The sequence below is a fragment of the Panthera uncia genome, chromosome A2, assembly GCF_023721935.1.
Source record: "Panthera uncia isolate 11264 chromosome A2, Puncia_PCG_1.0, whole genome shotgun sequence".
NCBI classification, from domain to species: Eukaryota; Metazoa; Chordata; class Mammalia; order Carnivora; family Felidae; genus Panthera; species Panthera uncia.
In genome coordinates this window covers 15,588,926-15,609,567 of record NC_064816.1, presented here as the reverse complement: position 1 = coordinate 15,609,567, position 20,642 = coordinate 15,588,926, and the positions used below count along the sequence as shown (strand labels likewise).

The 20,642-nt window shown below is 41.5% G+C and overlaps 1 protein-coding gene and 1 long non-coding RNA gene across 14 annotated transcripts in view; one reads left to right on the top strand and one right to left on the bottom strand.

Moving 5' to 3' along the window:
- Nucleotides 1-2,434: 2,434 nt before the first annotated feature.
- LOC125930683 (uncharacterized) lies at nt 2,435-8,374 on the bottom strand. Of its 8 annotated transcripts, none has more exons than XR_007460205.1 (5): nt 7,972-8,125; nt 7,401-7,822; nt 6,628-6,698; nt 4,496-4,564; nt 2,435-4,231 (listed from the first exon to the last, which is right to left on the bottom strand). It is a non-coding gene; the product is annotated as an uncharacterized LOC125930683 (long non-coding RNA). The 8 variants fall into 8 exon arrangements; XR_007460206.1 differs by having other exon boundaries at nt 2,435-4,082; XR_007460208.1 differs by lacking the exon at nt 6,628-6,698.
- Nucleotides 8,375-8,892: 518 nt separating this feature from the next.
- The window catches only part of SETD2 (SET domain containing 2, histone lysine methyltransferase), a 123,457-nt gene continuing 111,707 nt past the window's right edge, over nt 8,893-20,642 (top strand). For 5 of the 6 annotated variants that reach the window (XR_007460199.1, XR_007460200.1, XR_007460198.1 and 2 more), the window contains exon 1: nt 8,904-8,975. Coding sequence is in view for 3 of the 6 variants with exons in the window: in XM_049642570.1 (XP_049498527.1) it covers nt 8,904-8,975 (72 nt within the window). In the remaining 3 variants the exon portion in view is untranslated. Of the gene's footprint in view, nt 8,976-20,642 lie in introns of all 6 variants that reach the window. The other variant, XM_049642571.1, reaches the window with a different exon arrangement.

Below are 20,642 nucleotides of genomic sequence, written 5' to 3'. Positions count from 1 at the left end.
TGAGTTTTGACCCCTTTGGTTTGCACTTTGAATTTTAAGAACATTTTTTCTATCACATGGGCATGTACTAAAGATAATGTATTATTCTATATTTTATTCTAAATCTTTCCATGTTTTGCCTTTCATATTGAAGTCTTTAATCCATCTGGAATTGACTTTTGGGTTAAATATGAAATAAGGATCCATTTTTACTTGCTCTCCAGATGGATAACCAGTAAGATAACCTAGCTCTCATATTTTGATGTTGGTGTTGTTTTTATAAATGGTATGTTTTATTTGCTTGTGCTTTCTAACTGCTGGATTATGGAAATGCAGTTGACTTTTTTTTTTTTAATCTGAAAAACTTGAAGAAATGTCTTTAGTTCTCAGTATTATTCTGTAAATGATTTGGGGTTCTCTAAATAGACTATCATACCACCTGTAAATAACAACTGTCCTTTTTACTTCTTACATGTTTTATTTCTTGCATTGTTTTATTTTGCTGGCTAGGACTCAAGTACAATTTGAAAAGAAATGGTGATAGCAAAAAAAAAAAAAGAAGAAGAAAAAGAAAAAAAGAAATGTGATAGCAAACATTTTGCTTTTTAATTTCAAAAGAAATAAAAAATGATTTCACAATGATGTATCATGTTTGCTCTAGATCTTTATCAGGTTAAGGAAGTTTCATTCTATTCCTGGTTTGTTAAAGGTTTTTTTTTCCCTCTTTCTTTTCTTTTTTTAAAATTAAGAATGGTTACTGAAAGTTAACACTTTTGCCTCCATCTAAAAGTATTTGGTTGTACCATCTTGTATTAGCTTTCAATTGCTGATGTAACAAATTGCTACAAACTTAGAAGCATAAGACAACATAAATTTCTGCACACCAGAAATCCAGTATGGGTCTAACTGAACTAAAAACAGTATTGGCAGGTTGCATTCCATTCTGGAGGCTCTGGGAGAAAATCTATTTCCTGCTCATTTGGGTTATTGGCAGAATTCAGTTCCTAGAGGTTGTGGGACCACAGTCCCTATTTTCTTGCTGGCTGTAAAATGAGTGAGGGTTATTTTCATCTTGCAGAGGCTGCCACATTCCTTGGCTCATGGCCCTTTTTCTCCATTTTCAAAGCCAGCAACAGGCAGGTTAAGTCCTTGCCCTTTTTCATCTCTCTTTTGCCTTCCTCTTCCATTTTTAGGATTTATTATTAGACTGAGCCCAGATAATCCAAGATAACCTCCCCATCCCAAGGTGTGGAACTCAATCACATCCAAGTCTCTTTTGCTGCAAAAAGAAAAATACAGGTTCTAGCGATGAGGAAGTGGACATCTTTGGGGAGCTATTATTCTGCCTATCACACCATCATAATTTGTCAGTATGGTGAATTGCTTTAAAAAGTTTGCAACATTGAACCCTTTCATTCCTGAAATAAATTCAACTTGATTATGGTTTTTATCTTTTTGATGAATCGCTGGATTTGCTTTAATATTTTGTTCAGGATTATTCCATCTTTGTTAAAGAATGAGAATAGCTTGTAACCTTTTCCTTTTTTGTCCTATCTTTGTCTGAGTCTGTCTGTCCTTCTGCCCCTTCCTTTCTTTTTGAGGGAAAATTGACTACTGATTAATCTTATTAAAATTTTTTTAAAAAGTTTATCTATTTTGAGAGAATGAGCAAGGGAGGGGCAGGGAGAGAGAGAGAGAATTCCAAGCAGGCTCCATGCTGAGTGTAGAGCCTGATGCAGGTGGATCCCATGACTGTGAAATCATGACTGGAGCTGAAATCAAGAGCCAGCCACTTAACCGATGAGCCACCAAGGTACCCCAGACTACTGATTTTCATAGTTTTAGGAACAGATAGGTTTTTCATTTCTCACTAAGTCAGTTTTGCTAATTTCTATTATCTTAGAAAGTTACCCGAGTTGATCTAAGTTTTCAAATTTATTGATATCAGATTGTTCATTTTTTGGGTCAATTTTATCATTGCAGTAGTTTCCACAGTTTTGTCCCTCTTCTCATTACTTGTATCTTCTACTTTTTCCCCAGTTTGTCAGAATTTGGTCGAATTGTTCGTTCAGAAAGAACGAATTGTTGGCTTTGTGCATCTTCTCCATCGTATGCCTTTTCTTTCATTAATTTTGTACTCTCATCTTTATTTTTTCTTTACTTCTACTTTAGGTTTGACATGTAATTGTCAATTTTGTCTTTTCCTCCATAAGTATTTAAATTCCTAATTTCCCTTTAATTACTGCTTTAGCTATATCTATGATTTTGGTATTTCACTATTTTTTCCAGTTTTATTGAGAAATAATTGCTATAAATCACCATGTAAGTTTGAGGCATACAGTGTGATGGTCTGATTTACATATATTGTGAAGTGATTACCACATTAGGCTCTGCTAAATGCATCTTCTCATCTAGATACAAAACAAAAAAAATTTTCCTAGTGAGGAAAATCCAGGATTTACATTTCATTGTTCTTTAGATCCAATTATTTTATAATTCCCATCATAGTTTTTTTTTTTTTCTGACCAACAAGTTATTTACAAGCATGTGTTTCAATATTCAAATGTATTTTTCTCCCCTTAGTATTTCTGACTTAATTGCATGTTTGTTAGAGAATGTGGCTTATGCAACATCAATTATCTAAAATTTGTTGAGAATTACTACATGGACATACATGTGCTCAATCTTCATAAATATCTCACATGTGTGCATTAAAAGGATATGAATGCACTATTAAGTGCAACATTTAATATGTCTAGTAATTCAGTCTCATTTTTTTTTTAAACTTTATTTATTTTGAGAGAGAGAGCATGAGCAGGGGAGGGGCAGAGAGGGAGGTAGAGAGAGAATCCTAAGCAAGCTCCGCACTGTCAGTGCAGAGCCACACGTGGGGCTCAAACTCACAAACCATGAGATCATGACCTGAGCTGAAATCCAGAGTCAGACGTTTGACACAGCCACCCAGGTGCCCCTTAATCTCTTAATTATGTTGCTCATATCTTCTGATTCTTGTAAGATCTATCCATTCATTATTTTGAGGTGTATTAAAATCTCCACTACAGTGGGAAATTTATACATTTTTCTCATAGTTCTGTCAAAGTTTGCTTTCAGTATTTTAAGGACCTGTAATTATGAACATACATGTTTAGAATTCTGAAGTCCTAGGGTCCTGAACTTACCATTATTTAACAACCTTCATTTATTCTTAGTTTGTCTGATGTTACTGGTAAGCTTTCTACTGATATGTTAGCCTGACATCTTTTTCCATCCTCCTACATTTTTCTATGTTCTTCGTTTTGAGAATGTTTCAAAAATAGCATACGGTTGGATTTTGTTTTCTTGTCTGTTTGCATTCTTTTTTTATTTTTTATTATTAAAAAAAAATTTTTTTTAATGTTAATTTTTGAGAGAGCAAGTGAGACAGAGCGTGAGCGGGGGAGGGGCAGAGAGAGGGGGGCAGAGAGAGGGAGACACAGAATCGGAAGCAAGCTCCAGGCTCTGAGCTGGCAGCACAGAGCCCAACACGGGGCTTGAACCACAAACTGTGAGAACATGACCTGAGCCGAAGTCTAACCGACTAAGCCACCCGGGCGCCCCTGCATTCTTTTTTTAAATTGGAGACCTTATTCGGCTTACATTTACTATAGTTACTGAAATATTTGCATTTATTTTTTACCATATTATTTGTGATTTCTATTTGTTTCACTATTTATTTCTTTTTTCTATCATCATATGATGCTTTTGTTGGATTTTTATTCTATTTTCTCCCTCTATTAATTTAGAAATTAAAACTCTTAGTCACCTGAGATATTTTAACTTGAATACTTAAAAGAATAAAGCTTAATCAATATTTTTATTGTTTTCCCAAACAATACAAGGACTTTGGAAAACTTTAAGTCTAATCATCATCCCACCCTTCCCACTTCAAAGTATGACTTTGTTGTCCAGGATATTAGTTCCATCTTGCCTTACTTCATTAACCACACACATTGTTAGTATTATTCCTTTATTGCATTTTTAATTTTAACCACTTACTTACCCATTTCTTTGCTTCTTGCATCAGGGAGTGTTTTCTGTTGGTGGTAAGCTCCAGATTTTTTGATCTGAAAATATCTTGAATCAGCTACATTCAAATCCTGGCTCTATCATTCCTTAAAAGTCATGTGACTCTAGGTTAAGTACCTTAATCTCTAGGATCTTTGGTTTATTAATCTGTTAAAATGAGTTTAGTCCTTTGCTGGGAGAGACAAGGCTGGGAAGAAAGATGCAATAAATAGCTCCCAAGATCCAAGATGCCAACATCAAAACACAATAGAACAAACATTACATCAGTTCCCTGAGTGTTTGATACTCTTGTAGGGAAGACGAGATTAACACATGTTAACACATAACTAATAATATTCCTGTGTACTTGACGGTTAAGTGTATGGTTCTTTCAAGTCAGCACTTTCAAGCCCAATGAAATGGTTGGCTCTCAGGGGCTTATGAAGGAGTCTTCACAAAAGACAGTGCTTACCTGGATGTTATTAGCTGGTCAACAATGTAGTCTTGACAGAAAAATCCAATGTGAACGCTTGAGGAGTTTCTAAAAGAAAAAGAGTAAAAAAAAAAAAAAAGGTAAGGTTTTAAAAAAAGTAGCAAAGTATTTATTACACACCTGGAACATACAGGCCAAACACTATAAAATATGAAAGACAATGATGCTTCTGCCTACAATGATAGGAGTTGGGAAGATAGACTTAGGTAATGGAAGTCAGTTAACAAAGAGATATGGAAGAGAAAAGACAACTACAGAGTATACTACTACTCCAGAGGAAGGTGCTCACTTGACATAAATAATGTATGTGATAGGACTCAGTATGGGTTGCGTATTGTTTCACAGATTCCTCTTGTGTAGAGATCTGCAGATTGAACATGATTGAAGATCAATTGCAATTATACTCTTTTCTCTAAGGAATTCCAGAGCCAAAGGGTGTGATAGATTTGTGTAGAACAGTTAAAATAACCATTATTCTAAAGGATGCTACCTATCTTTTGTATACTGATTAAATCTAAAATAACTTTCAATTATGCCGAGCTTCGGGTATCTACATAAATTTATAAGGTAGCTAATTTTTTGGTGCATGGCTGTTAGTTTACATTCACCAAGTACTTTCTCAGACATTATCACATTTTATCCTCCCCAAATGCTAAGATGTTGGCTTTATATATTTCTATCCTACAGGGAAGTAAATACACATTTAAACCACTTGATCCAAGTGATCCAACCAGTATCTCATTACATTTTTAATTAATGGAAAGGAATCAATTTCAGTTGTAACAGAATAATTTGTTGATCTATTAAAACTAAGCAGTAAATCACCATAAAAAAACAGTATGTAACAGCTTCTAAATGCCCAAGTCATGTTTCTACTCTAATGCTAGGATGGACCTGTATGCATTTATGATTTTTTTGGTTAATATGCAATCATAGCAACAGCTAATTTTGGGTTCCCAGAGACCAAATAAAGAAAAAGACATTTTTGGAATCTGTAATACACACCATTCCTCTATTTAAGAGCACATGGTGGGGGGGTGGAAAGAATAAATAGATAAGGATCATGTCAGCTGGGAATAGATTCAAGATAATATTTAAATAATCAAGGAAACTGAGTAAGTATCTCACAAACTGTTGTGATCTACATGAGTCTTGTACTGGCAAGCCTGAATTTTCAAACATTTGATCTTGATATAACCCAGCTTTGCGTATGTTATTCATGTATACTCCCAAACTGCCTCTCTGATACCATATTCAACCTTTCACATATCAGCAGATGACTACTAACCACAGGCTATGGCTGCCACAATAGGCCTGACTCTGCCAGGGTGAGAGTTTTTGTGGGAGCACATGGGTAGAGACACAACTGCCCACACTGCCCTGCTCCCACTCCCAATGCTGGCCTTGTTGCCACTGTCAACTCTGCCCCCTCTTGGCAAAGCAAGGAACTTCGAGGAGTCCTAGGACTGAAGGCCTGGGGCTTGCTGGTCTATTCCAAATTGGCATCTCTTGAGCACAACCAGTCTCCTGAGAATCCTCACCTGGGGAAAAGATTCGGTGCGAGAAGAGCGGGATGGGAAGAGGCAAGAGTAAGTGGTTAGGAGTGGTTTCCCCATTCAGCTTCAGCTGTGGGTTCAAGGATGGGAATGACCATTTTCCTCTCTCTAGAGCTTTGGCCAGGTTCCTATGTGAGGCAGGAGAGCTTTGGCCTGGGCACATTGGAGGTTAAAAAAAAAAAAAAAAAAAAAAGTACCGTCCAGTGGCACTTTAGATACCTCACTGTCTTGACTGTATTATTTCTGTGTCAGTTCTGTCTTGCCAGTATATTACCTTAAACATTTTGTTTACAAATACTAGTTTTGAAGAGGGAGCAACTGGTGCCTCTGCCATCCCCTCAACCACATTTTTCCCCCCAACTCTTTACCAGGTACCTGGAGCCGAACAGTGGACAATGTCCAACTTTTTGCCTTTTGTCTACCCCAAAGCAAGAGATGCCTGAGTCAACTTTGTTTCAAGGTCACTAAAGGCTACCCTGGGGTCCCCTGGGATGGGTCAACAGGAAGCAGGAATGGCAGGAGCAATTATGAAGGTTTTTATGGTTTTCAGCTCACCAGGGATAAATGCTTCTTAGGTTTCACCGTAAGACGTTTGACATTTTTCCTTCAAACACATTTGCAGAAGGCTTCATGTAACAAAACAGGAGACAGTCAATATATAATAATAATGCTAAAGACCAAATTATTCCACAGCTTTGATCAAGAGGCCAGGCCCGAGAATAAGTTCTGAAGATACATCCTCTTTGGATTTAAAATACGTGCACAAAAAACGCTGGTACAACAACAGATGAAGGCATTTAATAGTATTCAAGCCTCCAACAATCGTGCATGAAAAGTAACCATGCCCAGTGTCACATACTAGAAAGTGGCAGGGCTGGTACACTTAACCACTGCCCTGAAATGTCTGATTAAGTGCTGACATTTACTGAAGGTTTAGAGCTTTACCAATATCCTCTCATTTAATCCTTAAAAACAGTGAAAGGACCTGTCCACATCAATATTCTCATCTTACAATGAGAAAAAAAAAAAACAACACAGAAATTATGTAACGTTCATGGTCTCTAGAGAAGTGGTCATGGGAGACTTGAATCTAGGGAATCAGATGGGCCCTGCACCTGGATCCTATGCCTAAAGGCAACAGAAAAAAAAAAAAAAAAAGCCAAAATGACCCCCAAGTGAGAAACGATGATAAAACGCTAATATAGACACTGCCTGCATATGAATTTATACACGCAGGCACGGATACGTGCGCGCACACAGGATATAAAAAAGAGCTAATAAAGGATGTCAATTCACTTAGGTCACACTTCAGTAATTAGGACACATACCGTCTTGTTTTAGGCTGCTATAGCAGAATACCATGGACTGGGTGGCTACAAACAACCGAAATTTAGTGCTGACGGTTCTGCACGCTGGAAATCGGAGTGCAGGTGCCGGCATGGCCGAAGTCTGCTGGAGGAACTCTTCTGGGTTGTAGTCCTCCCTTTTCTCCTTGGGTCCTCCCTCACGTGGCACACAGCACAGCGAGAGAGCTCAATGGGGTCTCTTTTATAAGGGCACTAATTCCATTCAGGAGGGCTCCACCCTCGTGACCTAATCACCTCAAAGGCCCCACCTCCTAATCCCTGAGAGGTTAGGGTTTTCAACGGTGTGGAGGTGGGTGGGGGGTGGCACACGAACATTCCAGTCCACAACACAGACTTCCGTGCAGCCGTCGGCTGGTAAAATCTTACTCAAAGTTATGGTGATCCTGTGAACTCCCAATTTCAAAATGATCAGTTGCCACGAACTCTTCAACGCCCCGAGCGTTTAGCTAAAGGCTTTGCGCATTCTTGTTTCTCCTTCCAAAAAGAAGAACTAAAAACCCTGGCCCTTTCAAGTTGTCCCCTTTAAGCTCACCTTGTCATCTTTGCAGGAAAGTGATTAGCAGCCTTTAAAAAGGATGTTTGTTCCGAGGCCTTAAGAAGCCGGCGGAAGGCTGGCGCGGTGGCCTGGCCGAGTTGGGGTGGGGGTGGGGGGAGCAGATGACCCAGAGGGAGGCGGGAAGGAGGAGGGGGCGTCCGGGGAGCTTGGGCTCCGGGCGAATCCCCGGCCTGGCTCCGTTTCCGTTCCTGCCGAGGGGCGAGATGAAGAGGCAAGGGGGAGAGAGCGCGAGCAGGAGGAATAAAGGAGAGAAGGGAGACAGGCTCGGGAGGAGCGGCGACCGCGGTACCTCAGAGTCCCGGGACCCGGGGGAGGGGCCGTCGTCGGCGCGGCCGCGGACGTCGGTGCTACGGGCGGCGGGGCAGGAAGGTTAGAGTCCCGGCGGGCTCGGGCCGTTCCCCCGACGTCGCCTGCCAACAGCCTGGGGCCGGGCCGGGTCACGCCTCAGCCCCCCGCCTCCTCGGCGGGCCTGACAGAGAGGTCGCCGCGGCGCCTTCTCTCGGGGTCCCGGGCGGGTCCACGGCGCTCGGGCCCGGAGCTTATTGTTCCGGGAAGCCGCGGGCAGACTCGGGCCGGCCGACCCGCCCCCGCCTGGGCGTCGCCCGGCAGCTGCGGGAGCGCCGACTGGCGGCGGACGCGCGGCCCGTGCGTGTCCCTTTAAGGGGCCGGGCCTGTGCGGCGGAGGGGCTGGCGGGGTGCGCGTCGCTCCCCGTGTGAGTGTGTGGGGGAGAGAGCGGCGGGCGGGCGGGCGCCGGAGGGAGGGAGGGAACGAGCGAGCAAGCGACGCGGGCCGCCCCTGCCGCCGCCGCCGCCGCGGTCGGACCAGCGGCCTCCTCCCCTCCCCTCCCCTCCCGCGCGTCGCCCTGCCGCGGGGAGGGGGCTCGCGTCGCCGCCTCCAGCCGCTCCCGATGAAGCAGCTGCCGCCGCAGCCGCCTCCGAAGATGGGGGATTTCTACGACCCCGAGCACCCGACCCCTGAGTAAGTATCAGCTCCGCGGTCTCCCGCCGCCTCGGCCCGAACCGAGGGCGGCGCGTCCTGACGGGCGGCGGCGCGGGCCGGCGCGAGGAGTAACGGGCCCGCGGTGTACTCGCGCGGGCGGCGTGGGGAGCAGGCCCGCGCCGCCGCCTCGCCCGGGCCTCCGCGGGTCGGCGGTTGGGCCCGGCGTTGGCGCGGCCGGTCGCGTCGCAGCGGCGGTTGGGCCGGGCCGGTGGGGGAGGGGCGGCCACGGCCTCCGCCGCCGCCGCGTCCTCACCGACCCGGCCGGCCCGTGGCTCGGCGGTCTCCTCCGGCTTCCCGCGAACCCCTCAGGCCGCGCCGCAGGCGCAGGGACCGAGGCGGAGGAGCTGCCGGTGTCGGAGTCAGCGAGAGGGCACCGGCGAGGGTAGGCCGCGAATCCCCGGGCTCGGGTGGAAGCCCGGCCCGTCGCCCGGCCTGTCGCCCGGCCTCCCGGAGACGGCGGCTCGGACCGGAAGGGCCTAGCGTGCGTCGCTCGGCCGGGGTCCGTGGAGGGTCCGCGCTGCACTCTTGGGTTTTGGTTTTTTTTTTCCCCCCTTCTGGAACTCGATCCCGGCCTCGCAGTGCTTCCGGCTTCAGCTTCTGCACCTTTGGCACTTGGGTTTTGTAATGGTGGCGAGGTTTGTGTGGCCCCGATGTTGAGGTGACACCGGGTTTGTTTTTCCGCCTGAAAATGAAAGCCTTCGGAGGGGCATACGTTCTCTTCCAGATTGTGGGATTTGCACACTTTGGGACACTACTTCCTTGGTAACAGGAACCTTTTACCCTAAACGGATGACTTTCTACCGCTCATAAAGACTTAAAAACTGACGATCGTGTGAGGATTCTCTAAAGAGACAGCGTTCCAGAAAACTGAAATAGTTTTGCCCGGCCGTATTTTTTCAGACTTGGAGAATTTTTTTTTTTTTTTTTTTAACACATTTCTGTGGAGGGCTGTAGCTGCTACTGTATCCAATACCTCCGAGAGCTTCCACTCCAGAGCCTGGATTCACTTCTTTCCCTCCGCCCTCACAAGACTATTGTTTTAAAAAGCTATTCTTAAACTCCATTTGCTGGTGTTGGTCGAGTCTACCTAGAGATATGAATGTACGACTCTTTGCAAACTTAACGGTTGGTAGGGGTTTCGGTTGAAACTGTCACTTTTTGTCAGCAGAATGATTCCAAGAGATTTGCTCTTTTGACACATTTTACCTTAGCTCTGCTATGGCTTTTTTTTTTTTTTTTTTTTTTTTTGGAACTCTTTGCCCGAAGCTTTGCAACTTGGTCCAGTCACGTCTGGATCTTACTTTTAGATTTAGTTGCAACCCAGAAGGATTCTGCTGGGGTGTTGATGGTTTCTGCACCGAAAGAGAAGTACTTACGCTACCCTTCTAAACAAACCCAACTTTTACGACAGTAAGTTGTCCCTACATGGCTTTATCCTTTTATGGGTTCCTTGCTTTTACGTTAACATTACCTTGGTTAGGTTTGTTTTGATTTACTGCACAATCCTCAGTCCAGTGACAAAGCTCATGTTATATAGGCTTTTGGTGTGAGACTTGGAAAACCTCAAACAGCTCTGTATCATGATCCAATAAACACTTATTGAACAGTTGTCTGGTACAAAATAACATGCTATCCCTTGATCCGACTAAATGCCTGCTTCCAGTTTTTACTTGGTTGTGTGGTGAAGTTCACAGGCTTTAAGGATCACATCCTTCCACTTTCTTGGGAAAACATTTTTCATATTGTGTGGCAAAATGGACTCAGAAGTGCATCTTGGATGGACCTACGTGGGGAAGAATCAAGAATGTTTATTGTTTTACACAAGGTCTTGAGGGTTTTTATTTTCACTTTTCTGTTGTTACTGCTTTGGATTTCTAAGTGACTGAGTTCCAAAGGGGTGTGTGTGTGTGTGTGTGTGTGTGTGTGTGTGTGTATTAACCTGCATGGAGTATATAAAGAATTGTAAAACGTCTTCTGTTATAACGTAAGAACTAGAGGGGATCCTCGTCGGCATCCTGGACAGTGTCACTTGTCTTTCAGGTGCAGAAACTGAAGCCTAGAGAGTGAAGTGACAGGAAACCCTGTTGAGGTAGTATGTGTACGCTGCCAGTCAGTCATGATACTCCTGCATAGACAAGAGCACTACAGTGTAGGGGTAAAGAACTCGGATTTCGGAATCCGACATACCTGGGTTTGTACACTCGTTGAACCTTGGACAAGTGACTCCATGTCTCTAAGCTCGGGTTTTCCCATCTTTGCAGTCAAATGCTCTACCCCTGAGCTCTACCCCCAAGGTTTTCCCATCTTTGAAATCGGGATCGTGACGGTAGCGACCTCCTAGGGCTTTTGGGAGGATTGAATGAACATTATGTGTGAAAAGCCCTGGGCACAGAGCGTGGCATCTGCAAATGCTTCTCTCTGGGGTTATCAGGGAAAACTTAAAAGAGGTAGGATTGTAAGTCAAGCTTGAAAAGATGAGGTGGGCTTGAGGGGGTGACGTGACCAAGTGTCCCTTTTAGAGTTTAGGTAGTTTGAAATGGTTCTTTGACACGGGAAGAAATTGAGGCACAACATGTGAATTTAGTTTGATCGAAGAAACAGTTGGAGCCTGATGTTCTGTGTTTGTCTTGCACTCACTCTTTAATCAGGCACAGCTGTGAGACCTGGCTTTTTTCCTGTGGCATATAGGATTGTATTTCAGGTGAAAATGGCTGTAATCACCTGAGTATCTGTGCGCTAGGTGTTTGCTGTCGGGGCCAGGTGTTGAGGACGCTGCAAATTAGATCCAGTTAAAGTCTTCAAGGAACTTCTCTAATGAGAGAGACAGGCAAGTACTTAACAATGATAGAAGTGCTGTTCTTCGAACATATGCGTATTTTGTGCCAGACACAGGCACGCTAGGGGTGGGTGGTATACAAAACACGCAAAATTTTGGCCTTATGGGCACCCCTCCTAGTGAGGGGTGCTGATGAATAATATAGAATGTTCAAAGGTAAGTGCTTTGCAAAATGGAGCAGGGTAAGGAGGATCCAGAATTTCTGGGGAAGATGTTATAGTTTAAAATGGGGTAGACTGGGTGAACCTTCTTGAGAATGATATTTAGGCAAAAAGGGACAGGGATTAGCTGTGTTCATATCTGGGGTGAAAGCATTCCAAGCAGAGGAAATCGTTCCAAGGTGCTGAGGCAGACCTAGTGAGTTCTGCCTGGTGTGGCTAGAATGGAGTGAACAAAAAGAGTGATATAACTTGGGTCAGGGTGGGGCGTAGATCTCACAGTGCTTCGTAGAGCCATTTTAAGGACTTTGCCCAGAGTTTTCAATAGAGGAATGACATGGTCTGTTTTCAGCTTCAGGCAGGGGGGAACAGCAAAGCAAGGAGACTTGAAGCTAGCAATCTGGGAGAGAGATGCTGGTGACTTGTAAAGTGGTAATAGGACATGGTGAGAAATGACTGGATTCAGGATACACATTGAAGATCAAACCAGTATGGTTTGTTAATAGATCAGATGTGGCAGATGAGAGAGGAGCCAAGGATGATTCCCAGGTTTTTGGTCTGAGCAGTTAGAAAGATGGGATTTGCGATCAACCAAGGTAGGTATGACTTCGTGACCAGACCAAGTTTGGGAAATAGATTAGGAATTCAGTTTTAGACATGGTAACTTTGGGATGCCTGTTAGACATTTGGGTTGAGTTGATATCCAGGTCAGACCCTGGAGTTAAGGGAAATTGCCTGGACTAGAGATGAGATGTATTTTGTGGTCATTAACTTAGTATTCAGAACCACAGCATTGGAAGAGATCACCAAGGGGGCCAGTGTAGAAGGAGACAAGAACCTGGGAGTGATCCCTTTAAACTGCAGTATTAAGAAGCTTTTGTTATATAGTGTGCCTTACATGGAAGGCATCCATAAACTTAGGGAGGGAAATTACCTCTTTACTACCTCTAACTAGGAGTTAGCACTTTTTTAAATTACCGATGTAAACAGCAAACTACAGTACTATTAGCAGTACTTGTGATTTTACTACTAGACAGGTCACAGATATTTTAATATGCTGTGGTTATTGTAGATGTCTCAAAATACTGTTGATGTTTATCATTACATCCAAGTTATAGTAGACATCTACCACTACTACATTGTTAAGAAGTATATATATATTACTGTATCACACATTGGGGGTTTTTGTCCTCCATGTAATTGGTTTCATTTATAATATATATTTTATGCATTTAAAAATATTAAACTGAGAAGAAATCTACAGGCTTCATCAGACTGCTAAAATGGTCCAAAGAACAAAAAGAAGTTAAACTTTGGGCTCTGGAGCCAATGGTTCCTGGTTTTAGAATTTCACCTCTTAATAGCTTTATGAACCTGAGCGAGTTTCATAATTACTCTCTGCTTTGGAGTCATTATTTACAAAGTGGGGGATCATAGTATTTTCTGTGAAAGGTTTTGTGAGGACTTAAAGATAAGGACAGTGTTAGATCTTTTATGATTAGCATTGAATGCATCTAGGAAGAAGAGTACTTTACAAGGCACCATGATAGGAAAAGCATGGTGAATTTAGCCAAAGTTTATTAACTGGGAAAAAATATTTCTACGTGTTCTAATAAAATACAAAGCAGTGAGATTATTCAAATGCTCATAAAATCCTTGTAATTCACCCTAGAGTGGGAATAGAGATACCTCAGGAAGCTATCTAAGAGAAATATTTCTGGGAAAATTTCCTGGTTAGAAAGCCTGATGAACTATCCTAGTGCTTAGAACAGAGTATATACCTCTCCAGTATTCGTGTTTCTCTTTGCTCTTTTTTAGATTTCAGGCGGACCATTCTTCTGACACATTATGTCTTTAGAAAGGTATCAAGCAACTGTTGATACAGTTGTGTTTTACTAAGAAATGTTCAAACTGCCAAGACCTCCTTCATATATATAACATTATCAGCCAATCATACTTTTGTAGTTTCCTCAGTGGGAGTTTGATATACCCAAATCTTTTTTGCCATTTTTTTTTTATTGTCCTAATTGATTCCCTTTTAAAAATAGAAATGTATTATAATTTAGTCTTTAACAGATACGTAAAATTTTTCTTGACTTGATAATCTGTGTTTTTCTGTGAGTGTTGTCAGTTTTTGAAGAGAAGCTAGAATAGTCATATGCTGGATGACAAAGGATGACTAGCCTGGGTTACAGAATCAAAAGTTGACATTCATTTCTGTTAATTCTTCCAGAGTACCGTAGAGTACTTTATTTTGTAATGCACTAAGAGCTATTATTATAATAAGGCCCTGTGAGACCATTCATATTAGAAACTGAACCATTACATCTGGAGGCACCAAACATCACGTTTAGAACCCTTCCTTTCTATTTGAGAGAAATCTACTCTGGAGTGGGGGAGGCATTTTATTCTGAAAAAATTTCAAACTTACAGAGAAGTTGTAAGAATAGTATAATGAGTGTCCATATGCTGTTCATCCACATTAACCGGTAATTGAAAGTTTGTCCTATCGACGTATCTTTCTATATAAAAAAATAAATATACATGTGTTTATTTTTGTCTGAATCAAGTTGGAAACATCAAGACCTTTCACCCCTAAATATCTTCATTACCTTAGAAGAAGCTTTCTCTCAGATAACCAATGTACAGTAATCAAATTCAGGCAATTTAATATTTGTACCTATACTGTTAACTGATAAAATGTTTGTATTTAAATTTTGTCAGTTGTCTCAATAGTGTCCTCTCTTTTCAGTGTAGGATTACAAATTTCTTTTAATTGTGATGCCTCTCAGTCTTTAATCTCTGAGGAGAGAGCTTTAAATTCAAGCTTTGGAGGTACTTTATTATTGTCTTTGTACTTCCCACAATTGTGATATTTCAAGAACAATAAAAGTGTCTGGTAGTATGTTTTAAATAGTTTATTTATTTATTTTTTTTAACTACCAAAACCATGGATGCTTATTGCAAAAGGGTAGGATAGTGCAGACGTCTATAGAAGAAAAAGTAAAAACCCACCCTTAGCGTTTCGTCCCTGCTCCATCTCTCCAAATTCCACGTCCAAGAGGGTAACCAGTACTAACAATGTAGGGTATACCTTTCCAGACCTTTTCCTTTTGTTTTTTTGTTGTTATTTAAGTGGAGTCCTACTACATATATCATTCTGTCTTTTTTCTACATACTGTATTCTCTGCATATTTGCATTTACAGGTAAGATATACTTACCTTTTTTAACAGGCAATATTGAGTTGCTTTATTTTCTTAAGGTGTCTGGTTGTCATGTTAAGCAGTTTAAAAAGGCCTTGGGACATGTTGTGCTGTGTGGAAGGGGTCTCCTTGCAAATATGTTTCCCCACAGGGTGAGTGTATCTGGTAATTTATAATAGTATTTCACGATTTTGTGTAGACTTTGACTCCTATACTTCCTTGCTTTTAAAAAATCTATTGTGTATACTTATTTCTATTTGTCCTGTCTGGTGCTGGTGGATTAAGTAGTTTTTATTTCTGCCCTACTTAGATGAGTTGATTGGTTATTTTAAAAAGAAAACTCGAGGGGCGCCTGGGTGGCGCAGTCGGTTAAGTGTCCGACTTCAGCCAGGTCACGATCTCGCGGTCCGTGAGTTCGAGCCCCGCGTCGGGCTCGGGGCTGATGGCTCGGGGCTGATGGCTCGGGGCTGATGGCTCGGGGCTGATGGCTCGGGGCTGATGGCTCGGAGCCTGGAGCCTGTTTCCGATTCTGTGTCTCCCTCTCTCTCTGCCCCTCCCCTGTTCATGCTCTGTCTCTCTCTGTCCCAAAAATAAATAAAAAACGTTGAAAAAAAAAATTAAAAAAAAAAAAAAAAAAAAGAAAACTCGAGGCATTTAAGTACAGTTTTTTGAAAATAGTTGGTTTGAAGCTGGCCAACTGAAAATTCAATAGGTTTGTTGTTTTTCATAATGGGATTTATATTTGGAAGTCTACTTTCATGGATTCAAATGAGAGGGAGTTTACCTTGTGTAATTTTTGGTCACTGTGTGCTAGTAAAATGTTGTATTTGAGTTCCTTAGGTTTGGAATTCACGTATAATGTATTTTAATTTGACAATCTTTTTTTTTTTTTTTTTTTTTTTTAACTCTAGCTAGTGGTTACTTCAGTGCCTTTTCCAGCTAAGCCAAACACATTGGTCATTTAGATGGAAGTTGGTCTAAATTCTTAAAGATGCTTTTTAGAGTGCTTTTTCTGTCAGATGCTAACATCTCACAGGTGATTATATCGTTGGGTTGGTGTGGGTGTTGATAGGAGTGTGATCATGCTGGGAGGTCTGCTTTTTGGGAGCACTGCTTGTGGGCTTGCAAGAGCCTGGAGCAAGTGGTGGTTTCTGACTGTAGTTCTTTCTGCTGCCACTTCCTGCCAAATGCACTTAGATTCTCTTTGGGGAGAATTGGTTGTATAGTAATCACCGATATTTGCTTCATGATTAGCTCTTTGTGGAGACCCATGGATTAATTCTACTTTGAGTCTTTTGTCTGATATTTGGCCTCTTAGTGAAAGGTTATTAATTACATACTTTCTACTTTAGTAGGCAGATGCTGCCAGGTTTAAAATTTTTATGAATTTTGTGTGAATGTAAAGTAGAGCTAATATTTTTCATAAATTACATAGATGGCTGCAAACTCTTTCTGTGGAAATCCATTTATTCTGATCTGGAGCACACACAGACTTCCTAAAATTACTTAGTTAAAAATATAACTCTTCCATTATTTTATCAATTCTAGACCAGAGTATCTGTATCAACTATAAAACATAAGCTACATGTTTTATGATGCTACTTTTGTGCTAAAAATTACCTAAAGAGATGAATTTTGTTGACATACAGTAAAACTTTTTGTTAGTAATAGGTGAAAATATACTCCTAAAATTTTCCCCAAGATAACCTTAATAGGTATGCTCTTTAAGCTTAAGTTTACCATGTCCTTTAATAAATAGTTTATTGTATAATTCAGGAAGCCAATTGTCCCAATCACGAAAAGTATAATATAGCCTTTCTGGAAGATTAACAGCAGTTTGTGTAACACAGTAATGTTAATAGCTGAATATTAACACATTGAAACAGTGGTAGTTAAATAACTAATGCTTCCCCAATTATAATAATGCTTGCATTCATTACAGAGACAGTGAGACTACCAAGAAATACTTGATGCCCATCTTTATTTGACTACTTACTTATTAGAGAAGATAACAATAGTGCTAGAAGATATGAATTGGGGCAGGAGTTAGAACCTGGCTGTGATAGAGAACATTTTTTCAGCTATGCATATGATAGCTACAAAATTTGTTAGCTGGGTGCTTTTGTGAAATGTACCCATTGCTTAAGTATTTTTGTTCCCATCATTACTACTTTCCCACATAAATATTTTAAAAGGTAAGTTTGCATGCATGTGCATTTTTATAATTCTCCAACTTTTAAGATACCTTAGGTGATTGCTAATATGAAGCATCAGGAAAGGCTAAACATTTCATTAGAGCTGTCTATCAGCATTCATGCATTCTCTTGCTCCTTTTAGACTTGTTTGGTTCTATCTATTGCTAGGACCCAAGGGGTTTTGTCTCATGTACTCAAAAATCCAAGGAACGTGAGGAATATGTTATGGAGACTCTTTTTTTCTAAAAAAAAAATTTTTTAATGTTTATTTTTGAGGGGGAGAGAGACAGAGACAGACAGCATGAGTGGGGGAGGAGCACAGAGAGGGAGACAGAATCTGAAGCAGGCTCCAGCCTCTGAGCTGTCAGCACAGAGCCCGACGCCAGGCATGAACTCGTGAACCACGAGATCATGATCTGAGCTGAAGTCGGACGCTTAACGGACTGAGCTACCCAGCGCCCCGAGACTTATTCTTCTAAAAAGAATCTCAGTAACCATTGGGTACAGAGTAGTATGTGCTTAGTAAAAGTTTGAGTTGACCTGATTCTTCGTAACGGTCATTCTGATTTTCTGATAGAGTGAATAGCATCATTAATAATTACTGGCATCTTTCGTAAGACATTCTTAAATAACTATTGCATTAGGACACAGAAGGTCAGGGAATTGAGGATGAGTTGAGCTAATGAATGTCATTGGTGATCAGAGAACTTTTTATGCTTCTTTCATTGGTCCTTGTGGAGACAGACTGATGAAAATTGTAGATCTCATGCTGGTGGCTTGAGAGAGAACATGAGTTGCTTCCTAAGGTTGGATAACCTATTGTGTTTTGTGCTAGACTAGTATTTTTCCCCCAGCTTTTTTAGTTGTTAGTTTTATATTTGTCTTTTCTCCAGGATGGATGCTCTATTTAAACTATGCCCTTTACCCTTGCTTTACCCTTGCTTAGTTGTCTTTCTATTCAAATCCTTCAGATCAACAGTCTCATTTATCTCTTTATGACTGTTGGGGCCAAAAGAAAATGATGAAACTACAGATGTGGCGATAAAGAGTGTTTTTGGGTATACGTTAAGGATGCGACACTGAAAAATGATAGAAAATTTGATCCTCTAAAATTGAGGCTTTTGGGGCACCCAGGTGGCTCAGTCCGTTAAACATCTCACCGGCTCAGGTCATGATCTTGCAGTTCACGGGTTCGAGTCCTGTATCGGGCTCTGTGCTGACAGCTCAGAGCCTGGAGCCTGCTTCAGATTCTGTCTCTTCCTCTCTCTGCCCCTCCCCTGCCCGTGCTCTTTCTCTCTCAAAAACAATAAACATTTAAAAAAAAAAATTGAGTCTAAATAAAGGGGGGCGCGCCTGGGTGGCTAAGTCAGTTGAACGTCCAACTTTGGCTCAGGTCCCAATCACACAGTTCATGAGTTTGAGCCCTGCATCTGGCTTGCTGCTGTCAGCGCAGAGCCTGCTTCAGATCTTCTGTCCCCCTCTCTCTGCCCCTCCCATGCTGACCCTCTCTCTTTCAAAAATAAACATACAAAAAGAAATCTTTAAAATTGAGGCTTTTTTTCTCTAGGATAGCTGATGCTTTTTATACTGAGAAAACTGAAAATTTTATATGCTAAGCCTTAAAATTATAAGAAATTTATAATTTTCTTGGAAGAAAATTATAAAGTTATATTCAGAGTTGGTTTTTTTTTTTCCCATTATAATCAAACCTTTTAAACCTGATGTTAAGAAAAACTAGCTGAATTGAACTCTTGACTATTCAGCTAACATTTGTTGAATGCCAACCTTGTGATAAGGCTACAGAAGTAAGTACAGTGAGCTATAGCAGGGACATCTAACCCAGACTGGTAGAATAGAGGGGTAGATAGTTGGGGAGGGCTGCTCAGAGGATGTATACTTAGTCTGAAAGAATGGGAGTTAGGCAAAAAGGGTGAATGGAGGATGCTCTAGGGTGACACTGAAGGGTAGGGTACATAGGGAAGATTGTCCCTATGTCCATTTCCTGTTAAAGATTCCTCTGCATTTGCCCCATTGTAAGCGGCTGAGCGGCACAAGAGGTGTCTTATGTAGGGAGGCCTTATTACCTTACCTAATGACTTCTCATTCCTCTGGCTTCCCCTGTTTTTTCCCCTTGACTCACTCATTACCGTGGTTTACCATGGCTTACCATGGCTGTGATTGTAAAGGGCATGGAAAATTGTGTCTCTCATTTTATAGATAAGAGAGGAAAAGAAGGCCTAAAGAAATTCAAGGTATGCTCACTAGTTTTGTGGCAGTACCACAACTTGAGCAAGGTCTCTTTGTTTAACAATTTGTCAAAGACTAACTTTTTAATGATACTAGGGAATACCATTTATATTAGCTCTGCCATTTATAATCAATTGGATATCAGTATTCTGAGTTAACTTATTTTCCTAGGAGTCTTCTGGATTAGTCTTGAGGTGCTTAAAATAATTTAATTTGGAGGGTGCAGGGGATTCCCTCCTTAAGTTATTTCTTTTCTCCAATTTTGCAAATACATATGCTAGAGGATTAGAGGGCTGAACATCAGTCATCTCAGCAAAAGGTACACTGGATATGTGGATGATCCAGATCTGCTCCTTTGGCCAAGTGCCTTAAGTAGTCTGAAATCTTCATTGGAAATGAGCTTCTAGGAATTTTTAATCCCATGAGAAACTGCAGCCTTTATGTCATTCCATATATTAAGGAAAACCAGAAGTACATAGGTAGATAACTTGCCTTTGTTAAGAGAGCTAGTAGGAAGAGAAGGTACACACCCCAGCTAATACACCAGATCCCCAGCACCACAAGCCTGGCAGTGTGCAAGTAGCCCAGACAGGCCACGCCACCCCACAGTGAATCCCGCCCCTAGGAGAGGGGAAGAGAAGAGGGCTAGTAGTTATTTTTGCCTTCGTGTCCTGCATAATACTGCACTGCTGTTTGTGCATTTGCCTTACCAGTTCATGCTCTGTCCAAGTGATGAGGTAGTTCTAGTTCAAGGGTTCTCTTAGGACTTTAACTCAAGGTTTTGGGACAAATGGACACATCTCACAAGTAGTGATAATGAACATATTTGTGAGACCATAAGATGCCAAAGAGACATCATTCCTTGTTTCTGACACTAGGGAATCAAAGTAGTTATGGCTTAATGGGAGAGACTGTGTTATCATGGCTACTGTGAAATAAACTTGTATGTAGCTTGCTTAGATGTCTATAGATATTTTTTCTATTTGAATTGTTTGGGAAATGAGACC